Consider the following 22,391-nt stretch of genomic DNA (forward strand, 5'->3'; position numbering starts at 1 on the left):
GGGGCCCTGGGGCGGCTGCACCTGCATGGGGTGGGGAGGGGCAGACAGCTGGGCCCGCTCCCGCACAGCTGGGCCTGCGGGTAGCCTGGCAGCCACCTGGCCCCTGGGCCGGCCCCTGGCCCTTTAAGGGCTCGGAGCTTTATAGGGCCCACCTGCAGGGGCCCGGGCAGATTCTAGCAGCCCCCGCAGGAGACGGAGGATGGAGGCGGTCATTGCGGGGCTGGAGCGGTTCACCTTCACCTTGGAGGAGGATGTAGAGATGCAAAAGGGCATCGAACCCCTGCCTTTCCTGGGCATGGACAGTGAGTGAGGAGGCCGCCAGCCATCCCGCCCAGCCCTGCCCTCACCCCTCCCCTCCCCTCCCCCCGCCGCTCTGCAGGCCTCTGCTCAGCACCTGCTGGGCAGCTCCCTGCTCTGCTGCTCACCAGGGGGCTGAGCTGGGGGCCCACAGCCTGGGATTCCCTGCTTAGCCCCTCTCTTCCCAGGGGCTCAGGCCCCCTCTCCTACATCCTGTGTGGGGTTCCCCAGAAAATAGGGCTGGCTCCCCAGCTCCCGGGCTGGCCTCAGGCCCCCTCCATGGCCTCTGTTGCAGACTGGGGGGCTCAGGTGTTGGGGTTTGGAGGCTGGTTCTAGGGCCCAGCATCCAGAGGCAGGACTCGGGGCCTTTGGGGAGGCTGCTGACCGAGGAAGGGCCCTCGGGGAAGCTGGCGCCTCTGTTTCCTTCTCCCCTTCCAGAGTCCAGCTCGGCTGTGTGCAACTTCTACGCCAAGGGGCTCTGTGAGAAAGGTGGGTCGGCAGGTGGGCCGCGCGTCTAGGCCGCTCTGGGCTCCGCGTAGCCTCGAATTGGGTGTTGCATTCGCACCTGGGGAGGGGAAGTCGGGATGGGGTAGAGTTTTTTGTTTTTAATCCTCACCCGATGCTATTTTTTTCCGTTGATTCTTTTCTTTTTGAGAGTGGAAGGGAGAGAGAAAGGGGGAGGGGGGGAGAGAGAAAAAGAGAGAGAGAGAGAGAGAGAGAGAGAGAGAGAAACAGATATGAGAGAGACACATCAATTGGTTTGCCTGGACGCCACCTCACTCATGGTCACATTAGGCCTCTGGAATCAGGAAGCATCATTTTTTTTTTTTTAAGACGTGAATCCAATAGGCCCTTAATGAGCACGTGCTCTGTGATAGGGACGGTGCTGTGGGGGGCAGGGGCCGGGCCCGGGATCATGCCTCTGCTCTCTGGTGGGAGCCCCACTGTTAGCCTGGAGGAGAGGGGGATGTAAGGTGCCATGGGGGTGTCCCGACAGCCTGGGGCTTCCTGGGGTTTGACGGGCACCACGCCAGGCAGAGAGGAAAGTCTGGACAAAGGTGTGGTCGTGGGCACAGCCATCTCTTCAGACCATAGCTGGTCCCCCCTGTTGCCTCTGGCCCCCAGTTCTAGCCACCCCCAGGGTGCAGGGGAGGGGATTAGAGGGGGCAGCTGGGTCTGAGCCCAGGGCTGAGGGGGCCCGGGCTGGGGGTGGGCGGGGGCTCCCAGCTGGGCGCTCTGGTCCCCAGGGCGGCTGTGCCCGTTCCGGCACGACCACGGGGAGAAGACGGTGGTGTGCAAGCACTGGCTGCGCGGGCTGTGCAAGAAGGGCGACCTGTGCCGGTTCCTGCACCAGTACGACCTCGCCAGGATGCCCGAGTGCTACTTCCACGCCACGTTCGGTAATGCCCCGCCTGGCTCCTGCCCGGTCCCCCGTGGGCGGCAGCAGCGGCTCTGGGATGGGATGCTTGGGAGGGACCCCCCAAAGGAGGCCTCACTGTCTCGGGGGGCAGGCCAGGCCTGCCTGAGCCCCAGGCGCCCGCCTCTCCGAGGCCCTAGGCCAGTGGTCGGCAAACTCATTCGTCAACAGAGCCCAATATCAACAGCACAACGATCGACATTTCTTTGGAGAGCCACATTTTTTAAACTTAAACTTCTTCTTACGCCACTTCTTCAACATAGACTCGCCCAGGCCGTGGTATTTTGTGGAAGAGCCACACTCCAGGGGCCAAAGCGCCGCCTGTGGCTCGCGAGCCGCGGTTTGCCGACCACGGGCCCAGAGAAAGTGGAACTGCACCCTGGTCCTGGTTTATCTGGCCCTGCCAGGCTTGGGCACACGCTGCCCACCCCAGGGAAGGGAGGGTGCGGCTGGATCAAAGGCTGAGCTGTTTCCCTCCGCAGTCTTGGTCCAGTCACACCCAGACTCACTGTCCGGAAACAGCCTCGAACGGGCCATCTCTCGGTCCGGGGTTTTGGGGGGGGGGGGGGCGGGCCAGTGGTTCCCCAGCAGCAGGCGCGTGGGGGCCACTCTCCCGTGCTCGCCACTCTCACAAAGCACTTGTCCTTGGACCGGCACCATCGTATAATTTTCCAACGGCTTCGCTATTTTAAACTCTCACTTTAGAAGAAAGCTTGACATTCTTCCGTAAATGGAAAGCTAGCATCACTCGTTGGCAATAAAAGGCAACTGTACACAAACAAGCCTGGGGCTCAGAAGCAGAGCCCCCCTAAAATTATCTTGTGTGGTCAGGTCTGGGCCTCCAGTCCTCCTGTTGTCGACCAAGGGGCTGCGGGGCGGGGAGCCACGGCCGCTTCCTGCCTCGTTTAGGCGTGGACTCTGGGAATATTTCCTTCTCCCTCGCATTCTACAGCTCAGTGCTTTCCAGAACAGAAGGAGCCTTAAGGGTGATCTAGTCCAGTGGTGTGGAAAGTGTGTTTGAAAAGAGTGACCTGGAGGGGAGAGAGCTGGGACAGCCTCCAGGGGTGTCTCTGACGGTGGCTGTGGCCGTGGCTTTGAACCCGAGCCAGCATTGGGGGCGGGTGGGGAGGTCCTGGAGAGAGATCCTCCCAGGCCCAATCCGTTTCCTGCCTGGTCCTCGGAGTTGAGAGCTGTGGCAGTGGACGAGGCCTGCCCACACACACGTGCCTTCAAGGACAGGACAAAGTTTATCTGGGGCCTGGCTCCCCTCGGTCATCGCATAAACCTCTTTCCTTTTGAAGTACCACTATTGACTCCTTCAGTAACCCTGGTTTTCTTTTGGGGATACGGTGCTGGACATGGATACGGGAATAGGCCCAGGTCCCCTTCTGCCCTCAACTCCCATTGTGAGGGGCAGGCATGTAAATCGGTGATGGCAATACTACGTAATGTATGCTTTTGCTCTCGGAGTAAATGAACGAATATCTCTTTCTCGTAGCATGCCAAAGTAATTATCATTCTTGTTGGAAGTAAGTCGTTTTATTTTTAAAGGGATTGTTGGGGCGTGTAGGAGTGGGGAGCGGGGGAGGAAATCCTGGTCTTTTGACCCTGTTCCTGGCTGTGCCCATCAAAAAGGTACCTGCTGCCTCTGGAGGGTGAGGTGCGGGCGCCACCTGCTGGCCATGAGAGGAATGCAGCGTCGTGCATCCAGGGCAGAAAGGCAACCCCAGTGCATAGGGTGACTGCCCGCTGTCTCCATCTATCCGGTGTTCACCAGTCCCTGCAGGGGGGTGAAGGGGGGGGAAGGATGCCCCTTGGATGCCTTAGAAGGCCCAAGCCCGGAGTCAGATGCGCACTGGCGATGAGACAGCTAACCCCCTTACGATGTGAGGAGCCTGTGAAAATGGACAGCCCACCTGCCCTGTCTGGTCCCTGGCGTCTTCGTTTGTGAAAGGAGAGGGCTGGGCAAGAACAGAGGCTTGGGCCTCTCAGCCAGTGGGTTCTCCTCCCGGTGACCCCTTGCTTTGCAGAAGCCCAGTGTACGAAACAGGTCTCTAGGGAGCAGTTTGAACCCCAATGGCATAGGCACCACGGAGCGCCTGTCGGCGCCGAAAGGCAGAGTCGTAGACCTTTAAGGAGGATGAGATTGGAAACTCCAGCTCTTGACTTGAGTGAGGCGGGAGATGGGCTGAATCCCACCCCCCTCTGTGCCCCGCGGCGCCTTCAGAGCCCCTGGGTCGCTGAGACATCTAAGAGGGTCCTCACCAGTGACTCTCGAGTAGTGCGTGCAAACTCGGGGGAGCCAGGGGCTTGGTCTCTCCCCCAGTCTCCATCCCTGGGCCAACTCTGAGGCAGGCTCTGCTCTTCTTGGCAATTTCACCGCACAGAGCTGCACCCCAGACTCGGCGTGACACCTCACCGCGGAGAGGAACAGGGACCTTGGTCACAGCGCGTGGCCAGGTCTCCTCCAGTGTCTTAGGTCGTCTTGGGTCTTTAGCTGCCAGCCCCCGGGTCCCGCCTTGCCTGCTTCCTGCCTCCCTGATGGCATCTAACTGCCTTCAGTTCCTGTCCCCCTCCTGGGCACCGGGCCTGCCCCACCCCACCGCTCCAAGTGGGTGCAATCACCCCAAGCCCTGCTTAGCAAGTACTAGTACTGTTGGGGTCCGCCCTTCGTAGAGTGCAGGGAGGATTAGAAACACCTCCGTCTTCAAAACAACCAGAAGGCAGGTGAGGGGCTTCTATTCGAGGGGCAAGGTCAATGCGGTGTGTGTGTGGGCGGGGGCAGGGGGAGGGGAGGTAACCGTGACCAAGAGGACGCTGGGGTTTTCAGGTGAGTGCAGCAACAAGGAGTGCGACTTTCTTCACGTGAAGACACCTTCCGAGGCCCAGGCCTGTCCTTCGTATGACCAGGGCTTCTGCAAAGACGGTGAGGCCCCGACAGAGGGGGCAAAGGGGACGTGGGGGCCAGGTGGGCGGTCTCCCGGCTGGGAGGTGGCATGTTGGGGTGAGGTCCACCCTGGGTTGGAATCCCAGCAGACGTCCCTTCCGCGGTTCTCAGCTCGCTCCCAGGAGAACCTGTCACATGGTGACGCGTGGGCTGGTGTGGGCTGGTGTGGGCTGGCGGGCTTCTGGGAGGAGGCGTGGGTGTAACCCCAGTGGCTTCAGGGCTTGTCGGCTGCACAACCTTGAACGGCTTGCTTCCTCACGTATGGAAACAGAAGACGGCTCCATCCTAGGGTGGCCGGCCGCTCCCATGGGGGACCCCACGGGGAGCCGTTGGCATAGGGCACACAGTTCACCCACCTGGGGGTACCCTGTCACTTAAGCAGGTTCCACCTGCCCCATGACAGTCAGCCACTGGGGGACAGGGACCACATCAGGGTCCCTGCTCTGAGCAGCCTGTGCTTGCTTTTCCTGTGCCTTCAGGCATGTTGCTCTGAGTTCTGGGCAGGGTTGCTTGGGGTGGGGGGATTGCAGAGAAGGGGTGCTGAAGGAGGAGTGAGATGTGGGGTGAGTCTCGCCTCAGCTGCGCCTCCTATGGCTAAATGAATACAAGACGGCAGATTACGGTCTGCAACTTTCAAGCCAGCGTGTTGGGGATACTTCCGACCCTACACCTTCCGGGGTTCCCTTCCCAGCTCAGTCACGAGGCGAGGACCAGGTGCTTCGGGGCGGTATGGACAGGGCAGGAAGTCACACCCGGGACGTGGATGCTGTGGCCATCCCTGGCCTGTGTTCCCCCTTTGCTAATGCAGATGCTTACGGCCGCTTCTCTCTGCCTGGCAGGTCCCCTGTGTAAATACCGCCACGTCAAGAGGGTCATGTGCACCAACTACTTAGGTGGCTTCTGCCCCCTGGGACCCGAGTGCCAGTACGCACAGTGAGTGTGATCCCCCGCGTGCCGGGCCCACTCTCTGGCTTCCCATCTAGATCTTTTCGCAGCTCCTGACCCAGGTGGGGATGAGGTGCCTGGGAGCGTCTGCCTGGTGTTTCCCTTGCATCGCTCCCTGGACACCCACCCCTGCCTCGGCCACACTGAGCTCTGCCCCGGGCTGTTCGTGTATGTTCGTGCCGGGGACGGGCATGTAGCTCTTCACAGACTGTTCTAGAAATAAGGGTAGAAATGATGCCGGGAGGGCCCAAACCCTCTGCAGCCCTCCCTCCGTCCCCGGACAGGGTCTGGGCTCCTTCCTGGGCCCTCACGTGGAACGCGCCTCACATTAGAGCAGGCGATGGCGAGCGGCCCGGCTGTAATGTCTCTCTCTGCTTCCTCAGTCCCAAGATGGTCCCTTTATTCAACCCAACGCCCCGAGGTGAGTGCGGGCAGGAAGGGCCGTGTGTCTGTCTCACGCCGGTTACTGCACGTGTGCCCGGGACCTCGGAGCCCCCAGCACTGCCTGTCCCACTGCCCTCACTCTCACGCCATCTGCCATCTCCCCGTCCTGGGGAAGGCACACGCCTCTGCATGAGTGGCACATACGTGTGGCGGTTCCTCCCAGGCCGCTCCAAGCTCTGTAACCTCTGCTTCAGGTGGGACTTCCCAGCTCTCAGCCCCGAGCTCCCAGCCCACACACACCTCCCCCTCCCCTTCGCTCCTCACACAGGCGGGGTGGTGGTAAAGAACGGCCCAGCTCCGGACTTGTGGCCCAGTCACTGTGGATCAGGCCCTGGTGGCGTGGGGTCCCTGTGGGAACAGAACTCCCTACGGCCACCAGGTGTGGATGACGGCCTCAGGAGGGTCGCCCCCGCCTCCGCCCCCGCCCCCTGGTTTTTGCGCAGCCTGGACCCAGGGATGATTGCTGCTGAGCTCCTGTTCACTAGCTGGCCGGGCTGGGATAGCAATGGGGCGGGAGGAGGGCGCCCCCTGCTGGTTCTGAGTGGCATCTCCCCTAGAAGGTGGGGAATTCATAAGCCCATTTCTAACTCTGGTCAAATGTTGTTTTCAGCAACGAGAAAGGTAAATAAAGGCATTTCAAAGCCTGGCTTCTGCCTGAACGCCTGGCCAGGGCCCCCCCTCGGTGAGAAGGGGCTGTGTCTGCACAAGGAACGCCTGTAGGAGCTCTTTGTACCGCCCGGTCCCCTGTATCTGAGCTCACCTGGCCGTGGGGCTCAGCACCTCCTGCTTCTACCTTTCCCGAGGGGGTGCCTGCCTCTCCCCCTTCCGATGTCGCCCCAGGAGCAGCTGCTCTCCTGCCTGGGGGTCAGGGCCCTTCAGCAGGATGGGGGGTGGGAGTTTGGGCTGTTTTCTGTCCAGGGCTGGAGGGCGGGTGATTAGCTGCACAAAGTGTGACTCCTCTCCTGCCAGATAAGAAAGAAACCCGCACCTGGGCTGGGAGTGGGAGTGAAGGGCGGGGGACTCCTGGCACACCAAGTGTACGACAGGGACGTGGCAGCCGCCCAATCTTATTCTTTTTTTTTTTTTAATTGAGTTTATTTCAGACAGGAAGGGAGAGGGAGAGAGAGAGAGAAATACCAATGATGAGAGAGAATCATTGATCGGTTGCCTCCTGCATGCCCCACCCTGGGGATCGAGCCTGCAACTCAGGCATATGCCCTGACCAGGAATCGAACCCGTGACCTCCAGGTTCATAGGTCAACGCTCAACCACTGAGCCACGCCAGCCGGGCCCAATCTTATTCTTGCTGCCAGACACATTTCTTTAAAAGGCTAGTAAGGCCCGGACCAGTTTGTCTCAGTGGACAGAATGTCGGCCCACGGATTGAAGGGTCCCGGGTTCGACTCCAGCCAAGGGCATGTACCTTGGTTGCAGGCTCGGTCCCCAGTAGGGGGCATGCAGAAGGCAGCTGATCAATGTTTCTCCCTCATCGATGTTTCTAACTCTGTATCCCTCTCCCTTCCTCTCTGTAAAAATCAATATAAAATATATCAAAAAAAAAAAAAAAAAAAGGCGAGTAAGTTTCCAGTCTTATTTTGCGGCCTACGAATTCTCTGGGGTTATTTGTGTACAGTGCCCATAGGATTTGGGGGGCAGAGTGGGTAGGGAGGGAAGGCAGCACCTGGGTTGTTTTTTTTTTTTGCTGTCCTTGCTGAACTCTGACCTCTCTGTTCTGCTAGTCAGTCCCGTCAGGGTGAGAGGTAAGGGCAGACCCTCGCCCTCCTCGCACATCCGACTTCCTGGCCTGTGCGCGCCCACAGCCCCGTTCTCCGGGTAGTGAGTGGTGCCCGGCCTGAATCTCCAGGCCTCTTTGGGGCCGGAAGCCACCAGCTTCCTCAGAGAGCCAGCCTTCTCCTCTGGCTCCCTGGACAACTTAGGATTTTTCTTTCGGGTCGGAATTTACAAAAACCACTGACCTTTTCTCTTTCAGTGTGAAACAACGGGCCACTCTGCCATCAACTGCAGGCCGACTGCACAGGTGAGAGCTCTCAGAGCGCAGCCCCGGGGCTGTGGGGAGCGTGGGGCCTGCCAGCAAGGACCGTGCCTGTTCCGTGGGCTCCTGTCCCCAACGTCCCGAGAGCACGCTGTCGGCCTCAGCAGGGTGCGGCGCAGAGTGGCCTGCTCACGTGGGTTTGTTCCCGCCCATCCGGTCAGTGAATGGGCTACCAGAGGTCCCCCAGGACTGGAGGCAGTGACAGCGGCAGGAAACGGGCGTGCAAGAGCAGGAGCTCGAGGACCCGGGAGCCGTCTCTGCTCCGCTCCGGGCCCTGCAGCAGTCGGGGCTGCGCGGGCAGGTCCTGTGCACGGGCCTCCGCTGCTGCTACAACTGGCCATTCAAGCGGCGGTGCTCCTTAGCGGCAGCTGCGTCCCTGCGTGGCTCCCGTTTAAGGCTATCTGCGTGCCTGCCTGGTGCGGGGACGTACAGAGAGGTAGCTATACGAACAAGGCTTATCCTTGTACAGGGAGGCAGGACGTGACATGGAACTCAAGTTTAAGGCTGTAGATGCTGACGCCCAGGCACTGAATCCGCTGGGAGGATGGGGGCACGAAGCTGTGCCTTTTGGGCAAATGGAGGAAAGAGCTACAATACAGGGCGTGCGGTAGGACTAGGCCTCCCTTGGCAGGTGGACACAGGGACCTGCCAGAGCTGGAGCGAAGGGTGAGGCCGCCTGAGCCTGAGAGAATGCGGGCCCTGGGAGACGGGCCTGGAGGTGCAATTGCCAGCTCCTCCGGGGCTGCTCTGTGACAGGTACCACACAGCTGTGCAGGCACCTGACTCACCCTCCCCAAGTCTCACTCGGAAAATGAGCATACAGCCCCTGCCTCACGGGGTGCAGGAAAGGAGGGAGCGCACTAAGGAGCCCACACAGCACTTGGCTCTGACAGGGCCAGTGCCCAAGGCAGCTGCACTGTGTGTGGGTTATGGTGGGGTCTCTCTTGCTCAGTTCAAGTTTAGAATCTGAACATAATACGACACCAGCAGAGGCTTTAGAAGAACTGTTATTTTAACTCCTACTGTCAGACGTTGCTGGAATTAACAGGTGCCAGACTTCTAATCTCACCAAATCTCTGTAAAGTAGGACTTTTCAGTCTAGACCAAGGAGGCTCCAAGGAGGTAACTTGCCCAAGGACACAGGTGAGGGTCTTGTCCAAGGACACAGGAAGAGGCAAATAATCAGAACAGAGGAGCATGGGGTGGAAGCAGTATGGAGAGTAATTAGGAAAATCTACAAATCAGCAAGAAATGGCAGACCAGGGGTCATATATACACACTTATATACACTGAGTGGCCAGATTATTATGATCTCTGAATGCATAATAATCTGGCCACTCAGTGTGTGTGTGTGTGTGTGTGTGTGTGTGTGTGTATTAGAGGCCCAGTGCATGAATTCGTGCATGGGTGGGGTCTGGCCAGCCTGGCCAGGGGGAGGGACATGGGCGGTTGGCTGGCCTGCCTGCTGGTCGAACTCCTGGTCGAGGGGACAATTTGCATATTAGCCCTTTATTAGATGGATATACACTGAGTGGCCAGATTATTATGCGTTCAGAGATCATAATAATATGGCCACTCAGTGTATATACTAGAGGCTCGGTGCATGAAATTCGTGCATGCATGGGTAGGGTCACTAGGCCTGGCCGGCAATCAGGTTCCCTGCCTCCCCCTTCCCTCGCTCCTTCAGAGCCCCACTGCTGCCGCTGGTTGCTCACCATGTTTCGCGCTGCCCCCTGTGGGTGGTCAGCACACATCATAGCAAGCGATCGAACTCCCAATCTCCCAGTGGAACTCCCGAGGGGACACTTTGTATAATACACACACACACACACACACACACACACACACACACACACACATATATACATAAACATACTTTTTAGGTATATGCATATCTATGTGATATAATCACCCCCTGTGCTAGAAAAGGGGCTGAAGAAAGTTATCTGTTTTGAATATTTATAGACAGATTTTTCTCTCTGTAAGTATCCAAGTTAATCTCTAGGAGCCAAAACAGAAGTCATAAAATTAGAAAACTGAGTATTTTGATGGGGGAAGAGTCATAGAAAAGCCACCAGCCCCAAACAACCCTAACAGAGGGAAAGGAATGTTCTTGAGCAGAGATAGGGCAGGACTCACGTTTCCAGGAAGACAGGATAAACTGAAACCATTTGCTCTCTGCTGTAGTCTCTTAAGAACCTTTCACAGGCTCACCAGCAACTCTGCACCCACCCCTACTCTGCTTTTGTTTCTCACACCTGCCAAGATCTGAGGGCCAAACCATTCCCGAGGGGAAGGGCCAATGTATGCAGATTTTCTGCCAATGCAGCTATCGGTATATATAACAGGCTAATATGCTAAGTGTCCAACCGTCTGGGTAATGATGTCATGTAGCAACCCCGGCTTCCTCTCCCTAGCGACTACTAGCCTCCTTGCAGTTTCAGCCCAGGAACATGTCTTGCTTTATAGTAAGGTGGAAACATTTCACACTTTAACCAAATGTCTGTAAAGCGTTTTCCCGTACCTCATCTCATTTGATCCTCACAGAAGTCCTGGAGTAGGTAGATAGGAGACTCGGTGGAATGCTATTTCCTTTCCATTAGCCGGAAAATGGAAATTTAGAAAGCTTAGAAACTTGACCCGACTGAAAATGGTGGACCTTGAAAATGACTTCAGCTTTTTTCACTGAGCAAAATATAGTCAAACACTGCTGCAGTTAAATATTTTACTCTTTGTTCTCCCTGCGTGATCTACAATAATAATCAGCTTCGTGTTGATATTTACTGCTGTGTTGCTGACAATTACCTGAAAGAGAAGTTGGGATGCTTCACTGGGCTGGAAAAAGTTTAGCTAATTCAGAAAGCAGGATTAATTAAGCAAGTTTATTTTATATATATAAAAAGGCTAAGTTGACTCATGCATGAGCGATACATATAAAGCTCTTGCTGGCGCCAATCGCACGCGTTTCCATCTGTCATGGTTGGTTGTGAATTTGGTTGACACTTCTATTACAGAGAAAGGGTGAATAGCGATTTAAAATATTTCTTCCAATTTCCTTTCAATGTGCATGAATTTGTGCACCGGGCCACTAGTTACTCTATATCAGTATACTTGTAGCTCAGTATGTAGTCTAGATGAATAGCAGTAATATGTCAAAGTGTAGAGAATTTTAGGCAGAGAGACTTAAAATTGAGCTATTAGTCTTCACAGAGAATTGGGAAATCACTAAAAATTTTAATGATAAACTTTGTCATCATTACGTCTCCTTTAATAACATCAGCCTTTATGAACAAATAAACTGATTTTTCCCAGTAACTTTCAGTGACTTTTGAGAGCAAGCCAAAGAAATATCCAGACAGAACCAGATCTGTTCACATGTAAAAAAAATACTCCTAAATGACTGCTTTCCATTCAATAATTTATTCTTTCCCTCCCTTTTATGCCCCGACACAACTTGAACTTGTGAACCATGCCCTGCAGTCGTCTCCAGAATCCTCTCCAGTGCACTCTTCGTGGCGCTCGGGTCAACGTTGCTTCCGCCAGCCAAGCTCTTTGGATAAACAGATAAATGTAAGGATTGGGAGGCCACTTGAATCGACTCTTTATCTCTCATCTCTACAGATCATGCTGTTAAACTGAGATGTTTGGGAATTCTATTGGCTATTAGTGTTAATGGTTACCTTGTACTTTTACACCAAAAGTTTCCATCTGAAAGTGCTGGGCCTCTTTTGCTTTTAATTGTGGAAAAATACTGGGCTCTTTCCATGTTTTTTTAAACTTTTAACTATAAACATATGTTTTTATAAAAGAATACATTAAAAAATGAGCAAAAGTCATCTTAAGCTGAAAGAGAAATGAACCAAGCATTTCCTCCTGGTAAGATCTGGCACAAGTAGAAGTGCTTATCCAGTGGGAAGTGCCTGCGACAGCTACAAGCTGGTGACTGACAGCTGTATCCTGTTTCTCCTTCTCTCTTTTGGGGCAGAAAGCTAGTTTCAATCCTAAAAAGAAGTTCTCAGGTAGGAAATAAAAAGGCACCCCTGGGAAGAGCCCCATCCTCCAGGAGGCAAACAGATCTCCATAACAACCTTAACCGAGCACAAAAGCAATTATGTAAATCTAGTCAAGTCTTACAAAGGCCACTGTAACCCAAAGCTCTTAATAAAAAGAACCCCAGGGCCTCAGGCACCACCTCATTCACCAGGGCACTCAGATAGTGCCAAGCTGTAATGCTATAAAAAGCAGTCAGAGGATCGCTTGGAGGTCCCTGCAATGGGATGTGACCTGTAATTGAGGCTAAAAATATAGAAAGGCTTACTCAGATGCTTGAAACTCCAGCTACAACAAAGAAGGAAGTATCCAGTGAAGAGCATCGTGACGCCACCAACTCCACTCTTCACGGTGGTGCTGCACTTGATCCAGCCTGTTAAGAAAGAAACAGTGATGCCGGGACCTGTGACTGAGGTTGACCTGCGAGCTCTCCGTTAGCTGGGGCGATGGAACCGTAATTCAAAGAATTTACACAGCACTGGTTAGATATGTAAACAGATGAAAAGGCTAAAGTCTAGAAGACCTCAGTTTTAAAAAATTGTTACTCTTGCTTCTGGGATTTTGGTTAAAATCCTTACTGAGGAGGAGGCTAATACCACTGATTGGTTAACGTAAGGTTTAGAGTCCTCCTGGCTTTGGGACGATCAATGTGGGCGAGGGAGACATGGTGTAGGCGGCAGAGAGGCGGGGTAGGCATTAAAAACAAAAAGCTGTTCAATAAATGGCAGCTACTACTTTATTAACTTTGGTGCTTTTGACGACGTCAGACTCCAGGATGAAAGCAAACAGGAGCAGGAAGAAGGCACATTTCTCTTTCCTTTAGCCGTGTGCTAAGTAACAGTCACAGCTAAAGAAAGAAAATTCTCCCAAAGCTTGGAACCAGCAACAGACCCCAACAAGTGATGACTGCGCCTCACCTTTGTGTACAGCTCCCAAGAGCCGCATTAGAGAGACGTTGGAGGTGGTAAGCCTGGTCGGGGGTTCCCAACTCCACAGAGCAGTCGAACTTCTTTCCAACAAAGGAACTGCGGTCCCAAACAGAAGTCACAGTGATAGTTCATCTGAATTCACCCTGTTCCCCACACTCAGTACCCAAGGTTCCAGGGCTAGGCCTCCGGAAGAGCATATCCTAAAGAGGTGCCTGTGGCTGCAGCCACACTAAGTGCTCCAAGTCAAAGCAGCACCTCGCAGGTCAGAAAAAGGCTCCCTTCTGATCTGATGAATATTCTGCCCAGATGACCTATGTGTATGTGTTGAATGAAATGAATTGCTCTTATTTTCTATCATCTGCTAAAACATCTGAGCAAAAAGCATGACTGTCTACTCTCAGATTAACTACAGCTACTTGTCACTGTATCTGTAGTCAACAGGTCTGTTCCAGCAGCCCATCACTACTGCTGACAGCAACGTTTCTTATTTATGTTCAATACATGGCTAACTAAAGGAGAACCGACAAGGAGGGTTTACGCTATGCATTTACATTTTTCCTGTTCCTGTTTTTCTGTTTAATGACAGACAGGGAATCTCTTCTATGGTTGGTTCTCTGGTCTTGGTTTGGTTCATCAGGATAAAGGACAATTTAAGCAAATATTATGACCAATTTAGCAGGCGTGGTAAAAGGTGATGTGGATGTAAAAATACTACCTAAATGGTCATCTATATATTTAAAAGGCTAATATGCTAAGTGTCCAACCGTCCGGGTAATGATGTCACGTAGCAACCCTGGCTTCCTCTCCCTAATGACTAGCCTCCTTGCAGTTTCTTCAGCCCAAGAACATGACTTGCTTTATAGTAAGGTGGAAACATTTCACACTTTAACCAAATGTCTGTGAAGCGTTTTCCCGGGCCTCATCTCATTTGATCCTCACAGAAGTCCTAGAGTAGGTAGATAGGAGACTTGGTGGAATCCTATTTTCTTTTCATTAGCTGGAAAATAGAGATTTAAAAATCTTAGAAACTTGACCCGACTGAATAGACATAAGAAATGGTGGACCTTGAAAATGACTTCAGGTTTTCTTACTGTGCAGAATATAGTCAAACACTGCTGCAGTTAAATATTTTACCCTTTGTTCTCCCTGTGTGATCTACAATAATAATCTGCTTCGTGTTGATATTTATTGCTGTGTTGCTGACAATTACCTGAAAGAGAAGTTGGGGTGCTTCACTAGGCTGGAAAAAGTTTAGCTAAATCAGAAAGCAGGACTAATTAAGCAAGTTTATTCTATATATATAAAAAAGGCTAAGTTGACTCGTACATGAGCGATACATATTAAGCTCTTGCTGGCGCCAATCGCACATGTGTTTCCATCTGTCATTGTTGATTGTGAATTTGGTTGACACTTCTATTATAAAGGGAGAATAGTGATATTAAAATATTTCTTCCAATTAATTTCCTTTCAATGTGCACAAATTCGTGCACCAGGCAACACTAGTCAGTTTATGTTAAGTAACAATGAAAAGAACAGTGCTAGCTTCCAAGAAATGATACAGAAGATAACTCTCTTGTAAGGTGAAGACTAGGGTCTTAAAAAAAAAAAAAAAACAAACCAAAAAACAAAGCAGGGTATAATCCATTCATCTTGGAAAAAATTTGAAAAGATGGGGTGAAGCAACTTCATGAAATTGCAATTGTACAACTTTCTGAGCAGGTATGGGTGGCTCCTCTACTCTGTTCTTTCTCCAACCAGCTGAGTCTACTGACTTCCTTGCAGGCTGCCAGACTTATGTGCATATCAGCTCAGGCCCTGAGCTGGGATACAGAGCCCAGGAGATCAGTTCAGAATCCACAGTCCTTTGACAGTTTTCTTCTATGTCTTCTTGCTGCCCAGCTACTCTGGGTTCTGATTTCCATCCCTTTGGGCCTGGGGCTGCTAAGATCCACTGCCTTTGCCATCTCATCTCCTACACACTGTCATTTACCTGCTAGTGTCCATGTCCTTATATTTAAACCCAATGAATATGGTTAACCTCTTAGTGACATTGGCCCCACTCTCTAATACAACCACGGAAAACCCTCAGCCACCCTCTAGACCTCTAACATTTCCCATCATCCCTCTGGAATCCAAGACCTAGGATTTGACTTGCCCCTTAAATCTCTGGCTGTTGATTATTCACGTGCTCCTTTATCTAAAACACCCCTTTTCATGGACTCCTCTGGCTAACAGGGGACCTAATCCTGGCTGTAAACAGGCACAGGTAAAATGTAAGTACCTTTTCATATTCCTGCTCAGGTTCTGAGTCCTTCCCCACATTTGCCCCATTTCAGACATCTCACACGGATACCCTATTGATGGAAATGCTGTTTGAAGATTAGAGAAGGGCCTCTATTTAGCTGTTACATGCCTTTAAAAGCACATGATCCTATCAGGTTTCCTCACTTTTACCTCTGGTGCCCCCATCAGCCAAGCTTTGCTTTTGGTAGTTATTGCTGAATTCATAAGCCAAATTCTTACTCCTGACTTACTAAAACTCTGTGGCATCCTCAGAACTACCAGTCTGCGTTGGGACCTCCTAGCCCTGGCCACCAAAATATACCCATTTTTCATCAGGTCTGAGAGCTTTAGGTTCCACCTTGCGTCATCAAAATAAGGTAGTCTTTGATGCCTCTCAAGGCCCTGGGTACCTTTTCATCTGGTGGAATCAGTTTACCTAGGTTCACCCAGGTATCCTGTGTGGAAGGACTAACTGCTGTTACAGGTTTCCCTATGTAGGAAAGCAGATCGGACACCACTTTGAAACCCAACGTCCAACAGAAGAAATGCTGCCTAGAAAAGCTTGGCAAAGACCATCAACTGAAACGTGATGACAACCACCAACTGAAACTTGATGTTGGGCAAGTTATTTCCTCTCTGGAACTCAGTTTCCTTGTCTATAAAAGGGGTTAAGACCAGTCTCCCAGGCCTGGTAGACATGCAGGCATTATAGCTGACATAGAGTAAACTCAGTCATTGTTAGCTCACTGGCCCTGCCTGCAGCAAAGAAATGAGTTGGTTTCCTGAGATCAAGGCCAATGGTCTACCAAAGGTCTTGCCTGAGCAAGGGAATATCGTTCACACTGCTGCAAAGATTCCATGAAAATTCAATTTTAATTTGCAATCACTGGAGGTAGCCAGTGTCTGGCAAAATAACAAAGCTGAGGAGCCACACTGCCTTTTAATTCTTGTAGATATAGATGGCCTTGCTGAAGTCCTTGGCCAACTGAGGTATCAGGTCCTGACCTGACTGAGATCCTAGGGTCTCATTCAGTGGCAGCATCAAACTCTGAACATTAGTCGTGAAATTAAGTTCTAGTTTCTCAACTTATAACAGAACTAGAGGCCCTGGGATGGCCACACATTGTCTGATAGAAATAAAACTAATCACTTACTATAGAGAGAACAAAACAGTTCCTAACCACATTGTGGAGGAACTTATTGTTGAAGGAAGGATTGTATTTCTCCCTCAATCTCACAAGCCTAGTGATTTGATGACATGTTACTGTATCTCTTACCCTATTATTACTGTATTCTTGGGACCCATTAGTGAGTATGTCATCTAATAACTTATATCAGCCATGACATCAACCACTAAGTGCCCCAAAGAGTAGCCTGAGGCAGTTTAAAGACCATGTATGTACAAGTGAGATGGATCTGGATTTGAATTGACTGCCACTTACTGTGAATGAATATGGACAAGTCTTAAGATGTCTGAGGCTCAGATTCTTCACCTACTAAAGAGGGCGGGTCAGTGACATCACGTCAGAGTTCTTATGAGGTTAGTTGAGATAATAATGTACTGGACCTAACCTAGCACAATGACTGAAATAGGCATCACTTGACAAACACCGGTTCCTCCCTTTCTCTTCTTAAATGAAAAGGGGGTGTTTCAAGGACGCTCCTTAGTGCTATCAAAGGCAGAACAGAAAGTAAACAAGTCCTACATGCTAGAGAGATTTGCTCTGGGCTGTATGTTTATGCACTGAAAATCAGAGAAGTACAGAGATATAATGAACACTTATGTTTCTAGTGATGGTATGTTCTCTACAACATGGTTTAGTGGGAAGGATTAAACTAGGCCTCAGGAGACCGGGTTCTACTTGCAACTCTACCATTTACTGGCAGCATGGCCTTGGACAAATCCCTTATCCTCTCTGTGCAAAACAGATAAAATCACTGCCCACTTCTCAGAGCGATGAGGCCAAAGTAAGAAAATAGATGGAAGCACTCTGAAACCCACCAAACAACACAAATGTTAATATTCATTCCACGTTTAACATGGGGAAGGGGCTTGAGACTACAACTCTGTAAAGAGAGCCTAGATGTTAGACTGTTTGTAGAAAAACCAGTCATTGCTGAGGCAGTTGAAGAAACTAGAGCTTTAGCTAACACGCCTTACCTAATGTTCTTCCATTTTAAAATCTTTAGAAAGGGATAATTTAAAATACAAAAGAAAATGCTTTTGAGACCAGATAAATTGGTGTTTCGTGAATATGTGATCATTTACAGAATATACCAAAGAGGTGGAAGCTACATTTAACTCCGCCTGTAGAAAATCTAAAAAAGGGGAAAAGACCCAAAGCCGCCTGATGAGGAAAATGAAGAGACTTTCTTGGGTCCTATTCTCTGTGGACTAATTTTTCTAGTGCATGGACTTCCACACCTTTTTTGTAACACCCTCTATTCCTGGTGCGCTTCTCCCAACCTTCCACTTCCCCTGTGTCTGCCTGGACTGGCGTGCCTCCCTGAACAGTTTTAATACCAGCCCACCCCCAAATCCAAAAACAGTGTCTGCTTGTACCTTCTTTGCTATTCTGAATTCCCAGGTGTTGCATTTGACCATAAACTTGGAACCTATTTTGTGACTGAAATCTGAACAGTGCTTCTTCTTCTGAGGTGGACTCTGAAGTCTCTGTGCTTGAGTCTGTTCGGCTTGAATACCCACCCAATTTCTTCTACTGGCCATGCCTCTCCCTAACGTAGAAATTCAACTATCCCCATCACCAGCCAGCCTGGCTTTCAACTATTGGTGGAGCGGAAGGGAGAGTGATAAACCAGTTACCCTTGGAGAAAGAAGTATTATTTTCAAAGCAACTCTAAGTCCAGTGCACTTAAATGCCCAGGTAAAAATAAGCTAACTGAGGGCAAATATTAGTATTCTGAATCTTACTTCAAAAGGCACAGAGTAGTCTGTATGAGCTGGATGGCCCTGGAAAATGAGCATATTTACCTTGTGACAGTCTTTCCCCCTGGGGACTGATGAGCTGAGGCTTCTGGGCCATTGAATTCCAATACTGAGGCTTCCCTGGCAACACGCCCAGTCCAAGGTAACCGGGATAGAGTTCTGGAAACCACTCCAGCCCCAGGGAGCTAGGAAGGGTCTTCCTGTCGGCAGTTTCCATCTGCCCGGTGAAGAGAGTTTTAGAAGTACAACGCTGGGTTGAAGGTAAAGACCACTGGCACTCAGGGTGCAAGGCTTGGGGCCCACAGCCAGATCTGGGCTCCAGGAAGGCTTGCCCCTCACTTCCCATCAATGCCTTTCCATCAGGGACTCGATTAGGATCGCAGGCTTCAGCTTTCTCTTCTTGTAGAAATTTTATAGCCAGAGAGGCCAGACTTTGATTACGTGGCTGGGATACAGAAAGAAACTCATTGCAAACCGTCTGCGTTGGCATGAACAAATCTAAACTGGGACCTTCCCCTCGAGATTTCTTCTCTGTGGCTGGCGCATCCATACTGAAGTTCTTAGAGCTGTCGCTCCTGGAAGGGCACTCCTGCATTTCCGTCACAGATACACTTTCCTTTGTGTGTCCCTTGCTCCCACAAGCCTCTACTCCAAGGTCAAGTCCTTTTCCCGGGTTCTCCTTGACTTGGACTTTGCCTAAGGGGCTGACTTGAAAATCTAAAATTGGTGATTCCATGTTCTTTTTCTCCTTCTCAGCGTCTCTAACATCAATATACATTTCTGAGAGGTGGTCCTTGGCCTTGGAATCTCGCTCATCACTCGAAAACGACGTTCTTTCTCTTTTATCTCCATAATTGAGATTCATGGGAGAACTATGATTATCACCAGTAGGCATATCTAGTAATTTTACTAGAAGCTTCTGTTTTGAGGGATCAATTGTGTCCAAGTTTGACTTAGCAGAAGTGGCTTGTGCATCATTAGGTAAGGCTGAGGAATATTTTCTATCTTGATTTGACAAAGAAGGTTCCACTGGGCCAAAAGGTAAAGATGCTTTCGTTTGTGAAGGATAACTTCTACTTTCCCCTGATTGAGGCAAATCTTTTGCCAGTTCCCTTTTAGGAGTAGCGTTCTTTAATGCATAAAACTGAGCCTTAGCTTCTTCCTTGAAAGTAACCTTTGGTTCAGGATTTTTTACCGTTTTGAGGGAGAGTTGAATTTGATTCTTGGTGTCATCATCACTTGCCTTTGTATCACCTGCTCTTTCCAAACCAATAGCTGGTAGTGGAAAGGGCTCAGCAGTCCGTTCTGTTTTGTCCCTCATCAACTTACTATTTCTTTTCTCACTCTTTGTCCCCAACTCTCTCTCTTTAGCTTTAGTTAAGTCTTTGATTGGACTTTTCCTTTTCTTAGCATGTGGGAGTGTAGCCTGCTCAGACTGACAAACATTTTGATCGGCAGGTATAGTTAGTTTTATCATCTTACAATGTGGCAAATGGGATTTTAATCGTTTAAATGGCTTCTTACAGTAAGGACACACTTCCATTCTGGTGGACTCTCACTCTCCTATTCCTGAAAAAGGTACATATGAGATTATGATGAGCACATAATTTGTAAATGCCAACATTTCATACCTTTTAAATTCATTTGGTTAAAGATAATTTACCTAGGTTAAAGATAACTTTTTAAAGTTTGTTTTGATCTATTCTTTTTCTTAGGACAGTGGTCGGCAAACCTCGGCTCGCAAGCCACATTCGGCTCTTTGGCCCCTTCAGTGTGGCTCTTCCACAAAATACCACGGCCTGGGCGAGTCTATTTTGAAGAAGTGATGTTAGAAGAAGTTTAAGTTTAAAAAATTTGGCTGTCAAAAGAAATTTCAATTGTTGTACTGTTGATATTTGGCTCTGTTGACTAATGAGTTTGCCGACCACTGTCTTAGGAAGTTAGAAAATAGAAGACACAGGTTGGTTTTCAGGACCACTTAATTTACATTAGGAAGTTTTCTAGGAAGCAATCGTTGCAGAATACAATCCAATCCACGTCCCTGACGAGGAGGTAAGGAAGACCGACTTCCATAGCATGAATTAATGGTTAGTGTATGAAAAGATGTCCAAATAACAGTCAAAATAAAAGGTTTGCTATTTAAGGTTGTAGCAAGTCAACTGGGTATCACATGAGTGTAAAAAACAAACAAACAAAAAAAAACACCTGTCAAAAACCCTTGCCGAAACCGGTTTGGCTCAGTGGATAGAGCGTCGGCCTGCGGACTGAAAGGTCCCAGGTTCGATTCCGGTCAAGGGCATGTACCTTGGTTGCGGGCACATCCCCAGTAGGGGGTGTGCAAGAGGCAGCTGATCAATGTTTCTCTCTCATCGATGTTTCTAACTCTCTATCCCTCTCTCTTCCTCTCTGTAAAAAATCAATAAAATATATATTTTTTAAAAACCCTTAAACACATCATTCAAGCAAATAATGGTGAAGAATAAAAAACTCAGGCCAGGATTTGAAGGTGGTTGATTATAGTAGTGGTTTCTAAAGTGAAATATATGGAAGAATCACAGGTTGCAAGAAGAAAATATTACAACTCCCATTGTCTAAGCATGAAAAACGAAGCTCTACTAACATTTAACCTATTGGGAAGGTCCAGAGGGCAAGGACATGTCTAGTCTGCTCACAGCTGTGTTCTCAAAACCTCGCACTGAGCCTGGATGTGCTATTTGCTCAATGAAAACTTTCTCCGCACATAAACACACCAGTATCATTCTCAAGTGCTGTAAGTATGAATATCTTCTAACCACTAGGTCAAAGAGTGAGACTCCAAAACCGCTTACAAAATAAGGAGGTATAACCTTGGCCGTTGCGTGTATCAAAGTAACCAACCCACCATATCCCACGTGAAGTCAGGCAAAGCTGCTTTCTGTCAGCAGACTTACAGTTGGAGGCAACCCCTTTGACAATAGAATGAAAGTTACAGGCCGTTTGTTTACAAAAACACACACGTGAGGCCAGTCCCTGTGCCTTAGGCTAATCCCGGCGCCTTAGGCTAATCACTTTTCGAGGCCTCTGGTTAGACTGCCGCCTCTACAGTACTCCACCCTCACACTTAACGTTGCTAGAACAATCTCTTTGTCCACGCACGGGAACGTCTTATCGTGAGTTAACGACTGCTTCCTTACCCGAGCTTCCTTCTGTACAAGGGCGCTAATTCTGCGGTGGTTTCTCCTGGATCTCCATGCTTCCCGATCGCCGACCCCGCGTCTGACAGAATCAAATTAGGTTTTAACGTCAGCCTGTGCAAGACACAATCAGAGCAGTCAGTCGACTGAACCGCACACACACACGCCCGGGTGATCGGTACGGCCGTTCTCCTTCCGTGTTCCGGGAAGCCGAGAGTTAAGACTTCCCCAGCCTCCCGGGCACGCGGCCGATCTCAAGGTTACCCTAATCCTCGCCCTCACCTCCAGCGCTCTCCAGCGGACCTTGCCTTCCCCGGCCGCCTCATCTCTCCCGTCCCCCCTCCCGGCTCCCTTACTTTTCAGAAAGCTGTCAGGCAGCTTCCAGCGGAGTGGGCGGGGACCGCCGGGCAGCTCCGAGGTCCGAGGCCGGCCTCCCCGCAGCCCTGGCCCGAGGCGCCGGAGCCGCTGGGACGCCGAAGGGGACTCATTCTGCGGCTCCGGAAAGCCCTCCATCTGTCCCGCTACCCGATCGACACCCCTCTCGGCTCACGATAGTCGCTCTTAGATCGGCACCCCGCCGTCGAGACTCCCCTAGACCAGCGTCCTCACCTCCCAAGACCTAAAAAGTCCTGGAAGCCCCCGCGACAAGACCCCCCAGAGCATCCCACGAGCCGCTTCCCAACTCCCGGTCGCGTCTACATAACTGCCTGATGCATCTAAGCTATTTTTAAAAAAATTGTTACCTCACAGGGACCTAAACTCAAATACTTACTTCGTATTATTATGACATAAGTTAATTTCATTTAACTCTGGCTCGACTTTTACACCGCCCTCGCTAGGCTGCGAACAGGCGAACGCTCCAGACACCTCTAATGAGGTCCTTTTCTCCCCGAGGTTCTCAGTAGC

General features: G+C 50.6%; 2 protein-coding genes across 7 annotated transcripts; one reads left to right on the forward strand and one right to left on the reverse strand.

Moving 5' to 3' along the window:
* Positions 1–199: 199 nt before the first annotated feature.
* Positions 200–11,671, forward strand: CPSF4L (cleavage and polyadenylation specific factor 4 like; the record flags this gene model as incomplete). The annotated part of the gene is given in 9 exon segments (XM_079797146.1): positions 200–302; positions 736–786; positions 1,545–1,697; positions 4,545–4,640; positions 5,501–5,594; positions 8,041–8,074; positions 8,077–8,088; positions 11,584–11,613; positions 11,615–11,671. Coding segments are annotated over 9 exon segments (630 nt in total).
* Positions 11,326–22,387, reverse strand: MTNAP1 (mitochondrial nucleoid associated protein 1). 6 transcript variants are annotated; one of them, XM_079797144.1, is made up of 6 exons: positions 22,095–22,143; positions 21,486–21,567; positions 18,358–19,881; positions 13,071–13,178; positions 12,422–12,526; positions 11,326–11,653 (listed from the first exon to the last, which is right to left on the reverse strand). In XM_079797144.1, the coding sequence occupies exons 3-6, from the start codon at positions 19,853–19,855 to the stop codon at positions 11,628–11,630; spliced, it is 1,737 nt and encodes a 578-aa protein (XP_079653270.1). In that variant the 5' UTR covers positions 19,856–19,881; positions 21,486–21,567; positions 22,095–22,143; the 3' UTR covers positions 11,326–11,627. The 6 variants fall into 6 exon arrangements, with proteins under 6 accessions (XP_079653270.1, XP_079653269.1, XP_079653268.1 ...); XM_079797143.1 differs by lacking the exon at positions 22,095–22,143 and adding an exon at positions 21,842–22,088; XM_079797142.1 differs by lacking the exon at positions 22,095–22,143 and adding an exon at positions 22,258–22,387 and having other exon boundaries at positions 11,327–11,653; positions 21,486–21,599.
* Positions 22,388–22,391: the final 4 nt, after the last annotated feature.

Source organism: Cnephaeus nilssonii (genome assembly GCF_951640355.1).
Source record: "Cnephaeus nilssonii genome assembly, chromosome: 19".
In the NCBI taxonomy this organism is placed as follows: Eukaryota; Metazoa; Chordata; class Mammalia; order Chiroptera; family Vespertilionidae; genus Cnephaeus; species Cnephaeus nilssonii.

Excerpts from the sequence above, each read along its gene's own strand:
- MTNAP1 (XM_079797144.1), bottom strand. The coding sequence starts at position 19,855 with ATGGAAGTGTGTCCTTACTGTAAGAAGCCATTTAAACGATTAAAATCC. Across the intron at positions 13,179-18,357 it reads GGGGGAAAGACTGTCACAAG|TTCCTTTGTTGGAAAGAAGT; the intron begins GTAAATATGCTC and ends TTGGGACCGCAG. Across the intron at positions 11,654-12,421 it reads CTGGAGTTTCAAGCATCTGA|AGCTTGGCTGGCGGAAGCAA; the intron begins GTAAGCCTTTCT and ends GTTTATCCAAAG.